General features: G+C 31.9%; 1 protein-coding gene and 2 long non-coding RNA genes across 3 annotated transcripts; 2 read left to right on the forward strand and 1 right to left on the reverse strand.

Annotated features, from left to right (window-relative positions):
* Positions 1-10,772: 10,772 nt before the first annotated feature.
* Positions 10,773-11,715, forward strand: LOC123689102. Its single transcript, XR_006750820.1, has 2 exons — positions 10,773-10,997; positions 11,254-11,715. It is a non-coding gene; the product is annotated as an uncharacterized LOC123689102 (long non-coding RNA).
* Positions 11,716-14,940: 3,225 nt separating this feature from the next.
* LOC110996247 lies at positions 14,941-15,575 on the forward strand. Its single transcript, XM_022263825.2, has 2 exons — positions 14,941-15,089; positions 15,340-15,575. The coding sequence occupies exons 1-2, from the start codon at positions 15,026-15,028 to the stop codon at positions 15,513-15,515; spliced, it is 240 nt and encodes a 79-aa protein (XP_022119517.1). The 5' UTR covers positions 14,941-15,025; the 3' UTR covers positions 15,516-15,575.
* A 2,172-nt stretch (positions 15,576-17,747) lies between these two features.
* LOC123689961 lies at positions 17,748-18,589 on the reverse strand. The gene is made up of 2 exons (XR_006750809.1): positions 18,440-18,589; positions 17,748-17,928 (listed from the first exon to the last, which is right to left on the reverse strand). It is a non-coding gene; the product is annotated as an uncharacterized LOC123689961 (long non-coding RNA).
* Positions 18,590-19,175: the final 586 nt, after the last annotated feature.

Here is a 19,175-nt window from a genome sequence, read left to right on the forward strand (position 1 = left end):
ACATTCCATCTAATGGTTAAACTACATACAAATCGATGAAATTATACAAACCCATTTGCAATCGCGAATCGTAAAATCACACAACTTTTGGTATCTTACCATTATTTGAACAGTTTTGAAAGTACATATTAAACTGTGAATTATATGATTTTTTTGAAAAATAACCAACATTCTGAAGTAGCATGCAATTTACATTTTAGATTATATTATACATCATATCATAAGTTCCTTCAGTACCTTACACAGTACTTCAGTACCTTATTCAATCCCAACTCAAGTTTTCAATTGTGTAGTAAATGTAAGATATTTTGTCTTCGGTATGAGATGCTTATATCTTGCAAATCTTTGAACCGTTTGAATTGAACTCAACACATTCTTTGACGGAGACCATTTCAATTCTTACTCCGTGTATTCCTTGAGAATAGCTAATTTAGTTAAATTTGCATGTTCACAGAAACCGGTAAATTTATTTTATCCCAAAGCAAGAGATTTAAATTTCAACGTGAATATATTACTTCATTGATTAAGGTATTTTATAATTATATTGAGCTGTGAACCCAGAAGGTTTTCTGATACCATAAATATATTTTTTTCAACCGATTTAATTCATATATATAATTAAATTCATACAAATAATTGCTTAAAGCCTATGTAAAAAGTTAAGTCAAATTGACATAATAGAAGTAATACTTAAGGCCTGTTTCACAATGTCCGGATAAGTTCCAAATAAGTTATTTATTACTTATAGTTAGGATAAACAGTATTTTTGCGTTTCACGACTGTCAGATAGCGCTATTAGTCATGAAACGCGATGTATCTTATTTGGAACTTTTATCTTTCGAATAATGTGTTTCATAACTATTTGGTACTTTATCCATACATTGTGAAACAGGCCCTTAGTAAATTTTATTAATAACGAAAATGAGGACAATGAGAAACCACATTTTCTCTGAATTTTCATTAGTCGTCTGCAATTCAGAATAGTAACAATTTGCAAGAAGCAAATGAATAATTTTATTTATAATTTAAAGAAATTAAAATTATTTGATAATGAGAACATTTTCTACTTGAACAATTTAACTTCATTAATTTATAAGATATCGTGATAATTTATTTTAATACATCACATCACAGGTACTATATATTGTTATATATAGGTAACTTACTGTAGCAGTTATTCCAAGACGTTAAAGTTTAGTGCTTAATTACTTATAGAACCTAGCTTATTAACAGTATTGATTAGTGGGTATTCTTTATTTTAAAGTATTATATTGTTAAGAATAGTATCCAGCTTAATTTAGTCTTACAAAGTTCATAATATTCGTCATAGACCTTTAGATTAGATTACAATAGAATATAATAATAAAATTATATTCTATTGTAATCAAATTATATTGTATTGTTTTTGCCGCGCACCACCACCTTGAGGAACATGTGACCACTGAAGTATTTCCGAACCAATTCGACTTAGGGTCCTTCAAGAAAAGAGCGCACAAATTCTTAAAAGGCCGGCATTGCACTCGCGAGCCCTCTAGCATCGAGTGTGTCCATGGGCGGCGGTATCACTTAACATCAGGTGAGCCTCCTGCCCGTTTGCCTCGTTCTTTAAAAAAAATTAACACTACTAGATTTAGTACTCTGTAGTACTCCATAGATTTTAAACATGCCTTTGATTCGATTGACCATTATTTGTCTCAAATTAAAAGAAATGACAGAAAATTGCGTGGTTTTTGGACTATAAAATTTTGTGTTAAGCCCTTCAATCTAAACTCTCTACTGCCCGTCACATACCCTTAAAGAATACACAATTGAAACAATCCCTTTTCAGACCTGAAACAACTTGATTTGTGCGAGCGTCTCTTGAGAAATTAACAATTTCTTTTCCATTTGAAGAAAAAACATATTGCGAACATTTTTAGTAATGTGTATGTGAACAAATTTGAGTATTGTTAGTCTAGTGACGTCTCTTTCGATTCACAACCATGAAGTCGAGCGTTCGAGTCCTGGCTGTGTCAACAATTGATTTTTCCTTCTGTTAACACAATTTAGACTTGCCTACTCGGTGAAGGAAAGCATCGTAACTCACTAAAAAGTTAGTAGTACCTTAAAATAATGTAAAATAAAAGTAGGCTCAATAGTTAGTTAATAATTGCGTCGCGTTGGTATTCGTTTACAATCCTGATACCTGAATCCTCATACCAATGACCTACGTCATTAATAATTATTTCATTCGACGGATTAAGATATGTTTTATATTGACTGATAAGGTATCTCTCAAATTACTAATTTATTAGGGGTGTGGTCATGTTATTGTTGTTAGGTTCTTCCCAGTAGAGCAGTGATAAGATATGATCAATTGGATCGCACAATGCAAGTGGGACAGCATTGATTAGATTTCACATAACTGCCTACGTATTTTAAATATAAATACGAGTTAGAACCAAGTCAAAATAAATCTCCAAGAGCTCTTTTGCTCTCATTGCCACGTTCATCAGCATCATACAGGTTTTACCAATGAATAAGGTTTTTTTATTAACATTAAGACTAATTAAACAGCATTCTCGAATAGAAATGACACAGCAAACAAAGATTTATTGAATATTCGCCTACCCTTACACTACAATAATTTCTCTTCCCGTCTTGCTAAGACCCTACCCAGTTTATTTGTGAAGACTGCAGACGTTAATACTCCTAAAACTACTTTAATTTTGTATAATGAGCAGTTGTAATATTTTATTATTAACTTCCAAACCAAGGAAGGCTATGGTAAAAAAGACGAGCTTCAGGAGGCAACGCATTATTCAATCTATAAATACCCAACAATTACATCTCAATGAACAGATGCTATTTCTGTAACCTCAAAAGTCTGATTCTCCCTTTTTTAATATGTCTGTAATCGGATTCGGTATTAACAAAATTCAAAATTATTTAGATAAAGAGAAGTCGACGTAGTTTAAAAAAAAACTAATTTTCAATCGTTTTTATTTAATCGTTTAATTCATTTGGCCATGCTTTGCACCAATTCAGAACTGTGTATAAATTTTATTTGTATACTAAATAAAGTCTCTCGGAGTATCTTCGGTGTTCCTCAGCAGCGGAGCATTAAGGGTGCAGACTTCCTTGATTTAACTTGATAATATAAGTGTCGTAAGCAAAGTCCCATGCAGGTACTTTAACAGGTAAAGACCCAACAAACGTTGGCTTTGCATTTAACAACTCTTGCCACAGTAGGGATTTTTTCTTTACTTGCGGGAGGGTTATATAGGTCTATTGTTACCCACTAAATGAATGAGGTAACGGCAGAGCCTTGCGAACTTCCGGGTATTGCAAAACTGCTAACATATTTTTGTAATAGCAAAACGAGCATATTTTAGGGACAGTGGTAAATTAAAAAAAATACTGCATATATATATTATAGTGAAATACTGTTTAAACCTTATAAATCGATTCTATTATACGTAGTAAAAGTAGATTGGGCGTTTTATTCTAATAATCCAAATCTGTTATTAGCCATACGTGCTAATTGTAACAGGTTACAATTAGGTGTGACGTAATAAATGTAAATAGTCATGTATAAAAAATAAAATAAAACACAGATGAAAGAAAAAAAGAGTGTGTGTACTTATGTACACGCGTTAGAAGTTTTTAAAAAATAACTAAAATGCAGCAGTGATTAACTATAAATAATAAAATTAGTCAAAAAGATTTTATTTAAATAAATAAATTATTAGTAAATACTATCACCGTCGTATATGGAATTGATTTAAAAACACCAAAATAATATTTCTTTGTTCACAATGTTTAATTGTAATGTTACGAAACACGCGTTCTAAATATAAAATTACTAGGATATACAACTTGAACATAGTTATCGATTTTCATGCCACCTAGACCTAAGCTTACGATGTCGAATTCAGGTGTCGGTGCGCGCGCGCATTTTTTTTAATTAATTTTCAATTTATTAGTTGTTGTTGATTTGGGAATGTTTTACATTGGATCCGACAGACGGCGCTACCATCGCAGTGTCAAATTTTAAATAATATTCGAATTTTAATTTTAGTCTGTCCCGAAATTTAAAAAAAGTTTTGTTATCATTGTGTTATATCGTGTGTGACCATGTGCTGGATCGTTAGATATTGTCATAACATTTGAATAATAATTTTCATCAAAATGGCTTATTAAAAATTGAAATTTTCAAATTAAAGACGTGTAGACAGGACAACGTCTGTCGGATCCGCTAGTATTTATGTATATTTATAACTAGGAGAGTATATATCTATAGTGTGTGATTACCTACTTGCCTATTAAGAAAAAAAAATATCACGAAATAGATGAGGCCCGGCCCACACATAATATATGAACTTCATTAATATTTAAAATTTATTAGCAAAAGAGGGAGTCAAATCTTCTACACAGTGGGGGTGAGGAACGTCCTCGAGCTCTCATGGAACTGAATTCTGTGATCAACCCTTTGGGTGAGGCCATCGCTTGTCTGCATTCGCGGTAGGTCGGGTCACCAGCACCCCGATAACGCGCGTACATCTCTGGAAATACGTCAGAGGCGCAGAGGGCCAGATTTAACGGCTCTAGCCCAAGTACCGTATCCTGTGTAGAAACGGACTCCCGGATATGTCACATGAGCGAATGATTATATAGTTATGCAACTGACAGAACAATGTTACCGCGTTTTAGCACTCTGGCGTTATCATTGAATATCATCAGTTTTGTAAAATAAAGAGTCTGGTATTGATAGGTATGAGTAGTTATTGATAGTAATCTCGGTGTTGTACAAAAAAATATTAAGGTTTTATTGATATTTATGGGGTTTTTAAAAAGGTGAGGCTATTTCGGAGTCCGCGCCACCTAGTACTGGTTTTGTAAACTAGTGTTGGGATCCAAAATTTTGCCAAAATTAGGAATTATATTTTTTTTTAATTTTTCGTAATATATGTAATTATATTAATTGAATAACAATATGAGTTTGACAGTTCAACTCTTACCATCGAAAATCTTATGTATTTCAACATCTAAAACGATTTCTATACCAAATTTCCATATGTAATTATGGTTCTACACCTGTAACTCAAGCGTTTGTCTCAGTTTTTTAATATGTACCCCAAACACTATAAAGTTCCGGCCCAGCTCACTACGAGACAGCTAGTAGATATATATTACATATGTATAACATAAACTATAACTATTTGCATTTTAATATAAATAAATTTATGTTCAAAAATAATTAGTAACAACACCTTACATAAAACAAATTACTAGTTAAAAAAATTATGTCTACTTTTGAATTTTTTATGATAGATTCTAGAAATTTCTTTATTTTTTTATTTTTATAAACATGTGCAAAGCACAAAAGAGTGATTTTTAAACGTTATTTATGTTTCTCTATTTCCAGACAGAGGCATTCGAGATGTTGTATGGCAGTAGAATGTTGTGAATACCATGCATGGACAGTAACCCTTCAAAACCAACTAAAAAACACAAGATTGTCAAATATCATTTATAAGCAGGTGCTCAGCTATTTTTGCTCTAACATATTTCCAGAAGAGAACCGATAGTCTTGAAAAACTGGTACAGAAGAGAAGTCGTTCGCATGTTGTTCTGACTTTTATGGTTCTCAACAGCCCAGAGATAAGCTGAGGGCAGAACGGTGTGGAGGCAGCAAGTTAATGTATCTGTTAGGGCCTTCCAAGATAGGCACAATCTTCAGTATTCAGACTACGAAGATGTAGAGTCGCCAAGATGTTGAAACGTAGTAAGCGCCTTAATAAATTAGGCATCCCAGTGACGTTTTGTATCAGCAAAATGTCTCCTTACTGTGATCTAGCGCTGTATTGTAATACTATGGTTAGACAATGTTTATTAATGCAGCGCTTTAGAAATTGCCACTTTCTTTTGTATGGCTAGGTCTTTTCTGAATTCGTTGATTTTATTATTATTACTTAAATATTTAGTTTCCAGTAATGAGAACTAACTTTTTGACGAATAATATAAAGGTATTATAAGTCAAGTTTATCTCTCAATTTTAATAAACATTATCAATTGGTTTACCAAAATGTATGTAGGTACTTACTTATAAGATGAAGTTTGTATTAATTAGATGTCTACATGTGAAGGTAAAATTGTTTCTCAATATAGATAAATATGTTTAGCAAGATATTCTCTGATAATAGTAAAAATCACATTTTATATAAATTAACATTGAGTAGCTTACTTATGTGCAATAAGTAGTTACCAATTTTAATAATGTCATTATATTTTAGATATTTTAAATAAAATTAAAAAAATCAGTGGCGCTACAACCTCTTTAGGTCTTGGCCTCAGATTTCTGAATCTGTTTCACGATCATTTTTAAATCTAATAGGAAGTAGGTGATCAGCCTCCAGTGCCTGACATACCTCGTCGACTTTTTGGGTCTAAGACATGTCGGTTTCCTTACGATGTTTTCCTTCACCGTTCGAGCAATTATTAAATGCGCACATAGAAAGAAAGTCCATTGCTGCTCAGCCGGGGATCGAACCTACCACCACAGGTATGAGAGTCGCACGCTGAAGCCACTAGGCCAACACTGCTCTATATATTTAATAATCTGGATATTTTAAATAACAGCTTTTAAATACTGGTATAAATCTTAAGTTCTACATCCCCTTAATAACATTTTGAGACGTTAATTCAACCGTCGCTATTCAAACATTGTCAACCACGCGTAGTATTCAGTGCGTAGGAAATATATTTAAAGCGCGGCTTTTTTTTTAATTCCAATTGGTACATTCCTTGTTGTGTATAGCTATGACAAACAACGAATATTTTTAATATCACGAAACTAATTTTAAATGTCACCATCATAAATGTAATTTAAAGGTAATAATAATGTATTACAAATTTTTATTTATTAATAAAAATACTACAACTTGTTTAAAGGATATCTAAGGAATAAATAAGTAATAATACTTTCGTATGATCTGTTTGTCATAAAAACCACTTATCGAGCAATTATCTATTTAAAATTTTATTAAATGAATTTATTTTTACTTTTTAAAAGTGAAATTAACAAAAGATGGAAGTCAATTTGTTCTACACAGTGGGGGTGAGGAATTGTCCTCAAAGTCAGTAAGTTCTGTACGAACTACTTCTGTGATCAACCCTTAGGGTGAGGCTATATCGTGTCTGCTTTCGCGGTAGGGTCGGGTCACCACCACCCCGACAACGCGTTTATCTCCGGGAATGCATCAGAGGCGCAGAGGGCCAGATTTAACGGATCTAGCCCACATACCGTATCCTGTGTAGAAACGGACTCCCGGTCTAGTAACATGAGCTAATGTATATATACTTATGCAACCGACATAACAATGTTACCGCGTTTTAGCTCTCTGCCGCTTTCGTTGAATATCATCAGTTTTGTAAAATATAGAGTCTGGTATTGATAGGTAATAGTAGTTATTGATAATTATCTCGGCATTGTACAAAAAAATATTTAGGTTTCATTGATATTTATTGGGTTTTATAAAAACGTGAGGCTATTTCTGAATCCGCGCCACCTAGTAGTGTATTTTGTAAACTTGTACTATGAGTAGCTATACTTGTTTTTGCAAAATGGCAATATTTTGAAATTATTCTTTTTTTAAATAATTTTTCGTTATAAACGAAAGTGATAATATATTAGAATATTTTTTTACATTTTATATACTTTTATCTCTATAATACACAATTGTTGCGCATTGCAGCTGCCCGTGCGCTATCTCAGACCCCTGTACCTAATTTGGCACAACATGTTTACCCTTTTCACGATAGTCGAAGTGAATGTCACTGCGTGCATCCCAAAAAAGCTAATAAACGGACCATAAATTAAAAAAAAACCTAGAACCTAAAAAATATAGAAATTATGTTAGTTATGTAAAAAATACACTATCAAATCCTTTGAGAGTTTTTATAATAATTTGTTATCTTTACCTTATTTCTGAGTTTCAAATATTTATTCAAATTGTATTATTATTTTTTAAAGAAATATAAATAGTATTTTTAGTAACTTAATATAACTTATACATCCAGATTACAAACACTATTAAACAATTAACATATTATGTCCATCAAAATATGTTCATTACGATGAATTGTTTTATTGGTACATTATTTTCCGAAATAGACATATCATTTATTACAAACAAAAACACACACATAAACAGACAAAACAATAATCAAAGAGATAAAACTAAATAAAATATATAATGAAAGATATATAATTCTTCAAGTATGTAATGCGTGTGTGCTATGGCTGTAATTGGCCCTGGGCTCAGCATTATGCTGAGGAACAGAATGTTCCACAGCGCTAGTCATTCTGCCAGAGACTCATCAGCTACTTTTTTTTCTTAATTATCATATTATATCTTGATAATTATAATAGAATTATTATATATAATGCGGTTATCAAAAATCTTAACGTGCCATTTACTCATGTAGGTGACTTAATGTACACTTAAAAACTCAATGATTTTAAATTGAGATAAAGCACTGGGAATAAATTCTTAACAAAGGGTTTTTAGTATAAAATGTTTGCATGGACCTGCAATCGTGCTCATATCACGGTTGATTATTATAATTAAATAATAAATAAATAAAAAAACAGAACATTTCAGAACGACACACAAATATTATTGCTACAATGAAATTGCTTGATACACAGATGGAAATAAAATAAAGAAATAAGCCTAATGATTTATTAATACCTTAAAAATAAAAGTAAACTAAAGTTAAATTAAGAATTACGACGATTAACGTCTACAGATGCACAATAGTTGCGCGTTGCAGCTGCCTGTGCGCCATCCCAGACTTCTGCACACAGATTGACACAACGCGGCCGTGCAGATCCGTTGACGAGCGCCGTTTAGCATTTCCATTGGTTCCATGCCTTCTACAGACAGTTGTGGATTATCTAAATCTTCGGCTGAAAGAGATTAACAATTAACTAAATACAAACACTGTATACAAATTCGACTATTACTATATAGAGATATAATATAGGTAAGAATCACTAAGAATAAGATATGAGTTTGAGCACGTGCGTATACGTTAAAAATGTATGATGAATGGAATGGATTTTGACATGCGGGAGTCTTGTTTTTGGATCTCAACCTTGGACGCCTCGAGAAATAAAAAGACATACCAATAGGTGAAGCCAGTGTGATGCACACGAGGCCTACAAATAGAGCAACGGCTAAAACCTTCATGTTTATTATTGAGTTGTTGTTGTTTTGTCTTAAACACTTTAAGAATGCGTTTACTAGCTTATTTTTACCGTATTTATATGTAAATTTTATAGACTGTTAAATGATATCTAATCATTTATGTCCTACTTTTAATCGATAATATAAAATTACGGATTATCTGCAGGGAAAGAACCCTGTACGAGATACTTTCTTTTGTCTCTACGACTTCTATAATAATAATAATGTAGGTAATTTATACTTCATGTATAAATTACCGACTTTTTATATACGATTTTCCACACGATATTTTAGAAACAAATTTTATTTGTTGCCCTAACAGTGAAATTTCACAGTAACTGCCATTTTGCCCCGGATTCGAACCTTCGCACCGGGACACTTTGGATCAGTTTTGAGAGTCCCGGAATTTCATCTTAGATTAGAGTGCTTTTTGAGTTTATCTACTGCTTTAAATATAAGTATCAAGTATCAATATATTAAAATCAAGGTCAACTTGTTAAGAGCTGTTTTAGTTAGAAGCACCTCAACATGTGCTCACTCATAGTATACAAAATATACACTCGCTATGAATGTTTGATTCTATGTAAATAAACACAGGTTAGAAGTTATATTATTATTTTAAGAGAATGCGCGAGATGAGAGAATTACGCAAAACTTGTGTTAATAATCTGAATTTTCATTTGCTTTTCATTTGTTTACTTAGGACTTAGTACCATACTTGTTTAGATTATTTAACTTTTACAATACATTTTTTTTCTCTGCGGGAATTTGTAATCAGCCCGAATTTTATTCTGTGGTTCTGTCATTTGGAGTAACTTCCCATTGGAAGCATCTACTCATCTAGAGCGTATCTTCTGGCTCTAGAATATGGTGGCGTTTTAGAGGACTCACATACTGTCTAATAGTGAGTTGGCACATAAAAATCTAAACTATTTTATTACTCACTTTACAAGAAGATTGTATCAGAAATAGACTTTATCAACATTATTATGATGAGGTATTTGTATCCCCGAAACTAATCCCTAATTTTGTGCAACTTTTGTATGGATTTAATTTGTATGGAGACTTACATAAGTCTCTTTCGACATCATTCATTATACCTGTCTCATAATATAGGCGACAGAATCCTTATGACCTATGCCGATTCTACACGATTTTATTTTCACCGAGCAAGTTTGAGCCGGGATTTAATAGCACAACTTTAAAACAATAATTAATATTGTACTTATGGCATTTACCTTAATTACAAACAGGTTCCTTACTTTGGAGTTTAGCGTATAAATTAATTAAATAATAATTAATTGCATGCCATGTAATGATAACTTAGGTATAAGTGGTCATTACATGGCCAAGCGACCTTTTTTTTTATTTGACCACGCGTAGTTGGACGTAAACTTAAAATTGGGAACGAGATCACCATTAAAATGTACATGGTGCCTCTAAGGGTTTCATATATTTTTCTATTCTACCTTATTACGTCTACAGGCTACGGTCGAATAATAACAAAGAAAATAAAACAAAAATTGTTACTGCAACTTTGTTAGGTTCTTCCCTGAAGATAATAATAATACCTATTATCGAGTCTGATCTTTGATTAGATTTCAGGAAACCTACTTAAATGACATATAAATACGACGCTTGTAAGCTAACAATCATATTCTTAACAAGTGTTCGGGACTGATTAAATTAAATTAAAAAACATGAAGGTTTTAATCGTTGCAATCTTTGCCGCCCTCATCTGCATCGCACAGGCTTCACCTATTGGTTAGTAAATTTACGTTATACATATTATATAGTATTGGCATTATTATAAAAATATGTCTAATACTGTTAACAAAGCATTTATAAAGTTTCTAAATATATAAAAAGTTGTAGAAATAATCCATTGTTTGCTTAACAAACCATTTAACGACTTCACTTCATAAATGTTTTCAAAAAGTAATAAATTATTAATTTTAATTCGATTTTAAGGATATTGATATATTACATATAGATAGATGATATTTCTTTTTACCTATAGAAAGTCAGGATGTAGAGATACCAGAACTGGCAGCAGATGCTATGGAACCAATGGAGATGTTAAACGGCGCTCGTCAACGAATCTGCACGGCCGCGTTGTGTCAATCTGTGTGCAGAAGTCTGGGATGGCGCACAGGCAGCTGCAACGCGCAACTATTGTGCATCTGCAGACGTTAACTCATTAATTTAAATAAGATAGATCATAAGTCTTATGTTAATTATTTTATTCATAAATATTTGAACCTATTAAACGCTTTTTCAAACTAATATAATCCCTCATTGCAAAAATACGTGATGTTAAACACTTCATAGTCAAGGGCACGTAAAATTTAATTTTTATATAAATTATCATAAATATGGACATATTATGTAATACCTGTGGCTACAACTTGCATTGTGTTAATAATTTGATCATTGTTGGCTCGACATCATGACAATTAAAGGTATTTTTCATCCCAATCTATTATGGACTTATTGATGCTCATATTCTCACTTATCTCTGTATAGAAAGCAAGAATTTAGAGAAAAGCTTTTGGTGGTCTATTCTCATTCATTTATTTTTAAATAATTTTATGTTATGAAGCTGCAAATACGGATTAAACGAAATACCACTGCATAACACATCATCTATGTCACTTTGGATGTTAAATAAAATCAATTATGTACTTGGAAAACTGACTAGTATTACTACAATTCTTTACTACTGGTAATTATATACTGAAATATATATATTAATATATTAAAAATAAAATTTACCTGTTTTGTTTGATATTTACTTGTACATTTTATTAATTAATTATAAATTTAAAATCACATTAATTTTTATTTTAAATATATCCCTGGCTGCAAATACGATGAACCCTTATGTTTTATTTGTTAGGTAAGAACCTATAACTTGAACTCTGAGGTTTATGAAGAAAAAAATCACAGAAAAACCTAAAAATGTTCTGGAGTGGCATAGCAAAATGTTGAATGTTGGTATGAAAAACGTAGGCTGGCCTTTATAGGAGAAGCGAAGTTCGCGGGGGCAGCTAGTACAACTATATATATTGTGTGGATCAAATAAGTGTTTGTCTAGTGACTTGGGCGTGGAAGGCTCACCTCGTAAACTCACTGAAAAAACACATCGTGTAGGAATCGGCTTAAATCAGACATGAGAGAGTTGCTAGTGGACCAGCAAAAAAATCAATTTGTCCGTGTTGTTGTCACTGGTTTATTAAAAATTACTATACGTGTTTCTAAAGCTAACAGAATAAATTAAAACTTGCCTATATTGTAAACATATGGTAGCAAACAAATTCAGATAAAAGTAGCATAAAATTAAGAACTTGTGACATAGATTTTATTTTATCTTCGAAAGCAAATTCGTCAGTTTCGGGGATTTACAACCTTATCGTATTAATGATTATAAAATCTATTTTTGCGACAATCTTATCATATCACCTGTAATAAAAGTCCGTATATAGTAAACAAAGCAAAATATAATCTAAGACTTTATCAGAGAACTTGCTTGCTTGACTTGAATTTAAGAGTCAAAGTATGTGTTTGTATTATTTTATCTAAGTATAAGTAGTATGTAAGTTTGAGCAGAGCAAGAACATTGTAAACCTAGCGGCTTCAGCGTGCGACTCTCTTCCCTGAGGTCATAGGTTCGATTCCGAACTGTGAAGCAAATGACTTACTGTCTAGGCGCATTTAACACGTCACAAATATTCATTCGTAAACTCCAAAGTCCCTCTTTAGCACATTAGTAGGTGTTATTTTTAATTAATTAATATAAATGAGGTGTTTCAAGTCTTATTGGGATGCTTTCCTACTTAAACTAATAATTTAATATATTTTATAACTAAAGGCTTAAAATCCTCGGGATGCGTGCGATATGCACTTTCTGTCGTAAGGCACGTAAGATAAAGGATATGACTTATATCGAAAAGTCAACTAGGTGTTTCAAGCACAGATACACTGAAACACTCTCGCTTGCTTCTTGCTTAAAGGAAAAATCATCAGGAATCCGGTACAGAAATCTGAGAACGAGATAAAAAATAATGACAATGTATGATATTGTATCTAAGATATTGGAAAAATTAATTATAACAAAGAATTAGTCTAGCTATTCAAAGGGGGAACGCTGCCAGTATCTTCGGAACCTTGCCTAAAGGGACTTCTTTTAATAATTAAATTTTAAGGTTAGCTATTAGATATATTTTTATGTATAATGTTAATTAAATAAAGATAGATATAGGATGTCACTTTTTTATATAACTTAAAATCACTTTTATTTTTTTATATTTGCATAAACGATGTAATTTGGACGTAAAATATAATTACAATAAAATAAATCAGTGGCACTACAACCTATTTAGTTCTTGGCCTCAGATTTCTGAATCTGTTTCATGATCAATTTTTTTATTAAATCTAATAGGCAAGTAGGTGATCAGGGGTTCCAAGACATGTCGGTTTCCTTACGATGTTTTTCGTCACCGTTCGAGCAAATGTTAAATGCGCACATAGAAAGGAAGTCCATTGGTGCACAGCCGGGCTCGACCTCAGGGATGATAGTCGCACATTGGAGCCACTAGGCCAACACTGCTCTACATTACTTACAATATTAACCTATATAATAAATTGGTCCCTATGGTGCCTACAACGCTGGCAGCATTTTCTCGCTATGTTACCATACTAATTCGTAGAGCGAAATACCAGCTCTTTCTCACCGGAACAAATTCAATGTAGTAAAATGCGTCTTGTATTATTACAGTTTTTCGTCCAGAATAAAACATTACACTGTTGAGATTAAATATTATTAGCCTTTGAAAATGATGCCCACCGTATGTGTTAATTCTGATGAAATCACACTCAGTAGTTAGGCAAGCGAAATTTTTGTAATTATTATACAAGTACAATTTATTTGATTTACAATACTGTGTTAAAATTATTGAAAATAATGGGACAAATGATATAGAAATCTGAAGTCCAGACCTAAAAAGGTTGTAACGCCTGGTTTTTGTTGTATAAATATGATCTAGTCATGTATGTCAAGTAATCCAGTCTCTTTTTTATAATAAAATTTAGGGTCCTTCAAGATAAGGGCGTACCAATTCTTAAAAGGCCGGCAACGCACTCGTGAGCCCTCTAGCATAGAGCCTGCCTGTGGGCAGCGGTATCTGGTGAGCCTCCTGCCCATTTGCCCCATATTCTATAAAAAATTGAAACGCAAGAAGAATAATTTTATTTTATCTTTTTGCTAATTTTATACCGTACTTGTTGACAATATTTAATTCTTTTGCTAAAAATAACTCTTTTATCCTCCCACGCTCACGTCCAAAACTTATTTGATCCATTATATGTATTGTGTAATATAAATATGTAGTTTATAAATAGCATTCACCGCTAAACGCGAATAGCAACCTATCTAAGTCTAGCCTGTAAAAAAGATAATAATTGATAGAACTAAAAATCGGGATCAAGGTCACCATTAAAATTTACTTGAAAAAAGCAAGAAAACAGCTTCTTACAAACATTTGTATTTTAAATATTCTACAATATAGTCTAAAGACTACGGTAGATTTTTAACAAAGCTAAGAAACAAAGACTGTTACTGCAACTTTATTAGGTTCTTCCCTGAAGATAATAATAATCCCTATTATCGTATCTGATCTTTGATTAGATTTCAGGACACCTACTTAAATTACATATAAATATGACGATTGTAAGCTAACAATCATATTCTTAACAAGTGTTTGAGGTTTATGAAAATAAATTAATAAATAAACATGAAGGTTTTACTCGTTGCAATCTTGGTTGCCCTCGTCTGCATCACACGGGCTTCACCTATTGGTAAGTAAATTTAAGTTATATCATATATATATCAACATATTATTGACCACTGGGAACAAAATTTTATTAGAGTCTAATACTGTCCACGCGCTTTATTATAGAGTTTTAAAGTCCGAATTTAATAAAAAATGAATTAATATAAAATTGTAAATATATACCATTGCTTGTCTTAGAAAAAAGAACATCTTTATGATCGACAAATCTGCATAATTTATGTATGTTTCATATATTTTTGCTCTATACTCTATAGAAAGTCCGGATGTCGAGATACCAGAACTGGCAGCAGATGCTATGGAACCAATGGAGATGTTAAACGGCGCTCGTCAACGAATCTGCACGGCCGCGTTGTGTCAATCTGTGTGCAGAAGTCTGGGATGGCGCACAGGCAGCTGCAACGCGCAACTATTGTGCATCTGTCGACGTTAACTAATTAATTTAAATTTTAAATCTTATGTTAATTCTTTGTTTAATAAATTTTTAGGCATATTCAACGCATTTGATTATTTACATTCTAATTGAAAATAGAAGTATGTTTCAATGTCAGCGACATGTTTACTGTAAAAGTGCTCAGCAGTGGCATTGTGCAAATAGTTTCATAATCTTCCGCTCGATATCATCATTACAATGAAAGGTATTTTTTCATCGCAGACAAAGGCACGGCTGCCTTCACACGATCTATCATTAAGAGCGATTATGAGCCGTATTGTTGCTTTCTTCACATTCATAGCAGGTGGCCCTTTGTTTTGTTTTACTTGTATAGCACAAACAATCTGACAAGAATACCCGCTCTTTTGTTGGATGAGCTTAGAGAAAAAGTTTTGGTTTTCTCATTCAAGCATAATTAATGTAAAACATGTTATAAAGATAAGAAGCGAGTACACACATCAAATTAAGAGAATTGAATTAAGAGACAAGACATCAAATTTTTCGTTAGTAAAAAAGCTTCACAGCCGCTTTCAGGGGCGAAGCCTAGTTGTGCTGGTTCATATCAGATTAGTTTGTGATAAATTTAATAATATTAAAGTTAAAAAATACTTCTGGGTCTGGGCCTTAGATTTTTATAACATTATCGTCTGGTTTCTCTAATAGACAAGTAGGTGATTAGCCTTCTGTAACACGCCGTCGATTTAGGGTCTAAGCTATGCCAGTTTTCCTCACGATGTTTTCCTTACAAACATACACACTCGCTAAGTGTTAAATTTTAACATTAAAATTCAATTTGTGCACAGCCGCGTTTTAAACCTAACTCAGAGATGAGTCGCGCATCGTCGTCCAAAGCTGAAATTAAAAGTATTTAATAATTTTATTATTTTATACTTTTTCGTTTGTAATATAATGTGAAAGTATTTTTCTTTACGTCGCTAGGGTCAACAATATCACAATGTCAATAACAATGATTATTTGTAATCATAACAAGTTATTAAAATTTTCTTAACTTACTTACTAACTTACTATAATAATAAAAATAATTAAAAAATTAAAAAAATCATGATCATAGTAGTATATAATAGCAATGAAAAAGGATTGTCAAATATATTGGTTGTCAATATTTATGCGTGTGTTATTTCTTTTTGTGTTAAGTTATTTTCAAACATACAGTTCCCTACAACTTAATCTAAATATTAAGATAAAATTAAACTTTGTATTCATAAAATCATATATTAAGTTACACCTAATCTGTAACACGGCATTAATTGACTATTAGGCGATACGAAGTTCGTCGGGAAGCATATAAAATTACAAACTATTTTATTACAAATAGTTTAAGTTCGAAATATTTAGGCTCTATTAATATATAATCTATTATTTAATCAATTACCATCTAAAATTTACAAAATTGGCGTGATTAACAAATTCAAAAAGATTAAATAAAACACACTTTTAACATCCATAATGAGTTCTTTATTACAAAAATTATTAAAAAAATATTTTAACAACCTCACTGGAATTTGTAAGAAAATAATATATGGGTGGGTATCCCTATTATAGTATAATTATTATTTTATGTAATTACTAACAATATGTCTTATTACTTGTCAAATTATTCGTCGGAACAACTGGTCTCTCCTTGTCTTGTATTGGAATTTGCTAACTACCTGCTGATTTTTTTAGCAGTAAGAAACAAGAGTTTGCCCTTGAGGGATTACTTCTCAGTTTTTTGTCAGTTATATGTTTTTATGACCACCCAAACAACAAAAAACATTGAAACTTGTTTATTATATGTAGTATATTGTCTATGTCCAAAATTCGGGCTTATTGGGACATAAATTGCATTTTTTATTATATTTTATTTATTAAGGTTAAAGATTATCGTAAAGAATTGATGACCTTCAAACTTAAACAATAGGCCTACTATCCGTAGCTACATGTTATATGAACTAGTAGGAAAGTGGTTGGCTATGGTAGCCGTTAAGAAAGTACTTTACAAAAGGGGTCTGTATTATTAAGGGGGGGAGGCTATTTTTAATCACGATAATTCAGAATTCAAGAAATAGTGGAACTTTCTTTTGATATTAGTAAGAGAGAAATCTGCTTTTTTGATTTCTTTTATGCGATGCTAACATTTCGTGATAGAATGAAAATAGCAATAAAGAAACAATGTTACTGTTTTGTTACTGTTTATTTATTTTAATTAAATTTATAGTGAAAACTAATAAAACAATTGCATTTTCATTTATTTCTCTTTGAACACAACATTATGAACAAAAGCAAATGAGATGACAGGTTCCCTTTTTATACGCAAGTAGTATTGTGCAAAAGTCATGGCATTCTTTATTCGTTTTGCAAAAAGATCTTTTAACGCGTAGATGTCTCGGCATAGACTCTGCTTGTTGCCAACCTGAAAAAATACAAGATAAAATATATCGTTTGAGAAACAAAAGACAAGACTTTTGACAGAGATTGAGTATCAGACAAAGAAAATTAAATATGTTATTTTTTCTGTACGTGATCAGCCATTAGTCGCCTTTTTTGGAAATAAGGCATGCCGATATCCTAACGATCGATCCTACGACCTTAAAGAGGTAAATCGCACTCTGAAACCACTTAGCCAACACTTGTGACGGCAAAGAACTTGGCAAAAATATAAAAAGTGTTTTTTTTTATTATTGTGTATTTAATATTTTATTTATTAATATTTCAGATCACATACACTGGTCCTTTACTCCGTGAGGTTCCTTACCTAGGCAGGAATTTTATTTATTATCCGTGGATACAATCGTTAAGAGAGAAAAGAGTTATCTTAAATCAACTATAAAAATAAATTATGCCCTAAGTAAACTTAACACGATTTCAATTAAAAACGTACAAACATTTGTTTTGTATCAAATAATTATCATTATTAAACTAACCTGATTCAGTTGCGGCAACTGACACAAACAACACAGCAATAAAGATAATTGCTAAGTATTTCATACTGGCTTTATTTATGACCAATAAAATATATTGTTATGAACTCGGATATTTATAGAGCGTATGTAGGGACTTCCAGTGTTGAGTAAATAAAATGAGTCACTTAGATACTGAACCTAAACATTGACACACATTTTGTGTCGTATCCGATAATCGCATTTACCTAAGACTGTTTTGCGGCATTTAATAAAATAAACACGCCATTTTCGCAAAGGGTCGAAGACCATGGTTCTTGCTATTCTGACATACATCTCTCACTTAACTACTTTCATGACACTCACCAGCTATGCCTGCCAGCCAATTTTTAACTTATCCCTTCCAATATTTAGTACTCCTGGATGTGGTCCAGGCGTCTCAGACAACGACTCCATAATCCACGGTTGCCACAGCAATATCGTACTTGTTAACTCCTCCTCATTCATCCGGTCTACCACCACCACCACAACGGCCAAACCAACGAAGCATTCCCTTTCGTTTCCCTGTCATAACAATATTACGTATATAAGTGTTCTTGTGTATATAAGCTTATAAATTAAATATAAGCAAACTCATCGAAACTATTTTTTTATGTATTTATTAATACAAATGTAATGTAATAAGATATATATATATATATACATATTATTACATTACATTTATATATATATATATATATTATAGTAGTAAATACCTAGA

Source organism: Pieris rapae, chromosome 18 (genome assembly GCF_905147795.1).
Source record: "Pieris rapae chromosome 18, ilPieRapa1.1, whole genome shotgun sequence".
Taxonomy (NCBI): domain Eukaryota; kingdom Metazoa; phylum Arthropoda; class Insecta; order Lepidoptera; family Pieridae; genus Pieris; species Pieris rapae.

Coding starts and splice junctions, on each gene's coding strand:
- LOC110996247 (XM_022263825.2), top strand. CDS start 15,026: ATGAAGGTTTTACTCGTTGCAATCTTGGTTGCCCTCGTCTGCATCACA. Junction 15,090..15,339: donor CACACGGGCTTCACCTATTG/GTAAGTAAATTT, acceptor TATACTCTATAG/AAAGTCCGGATGTCGAGATA.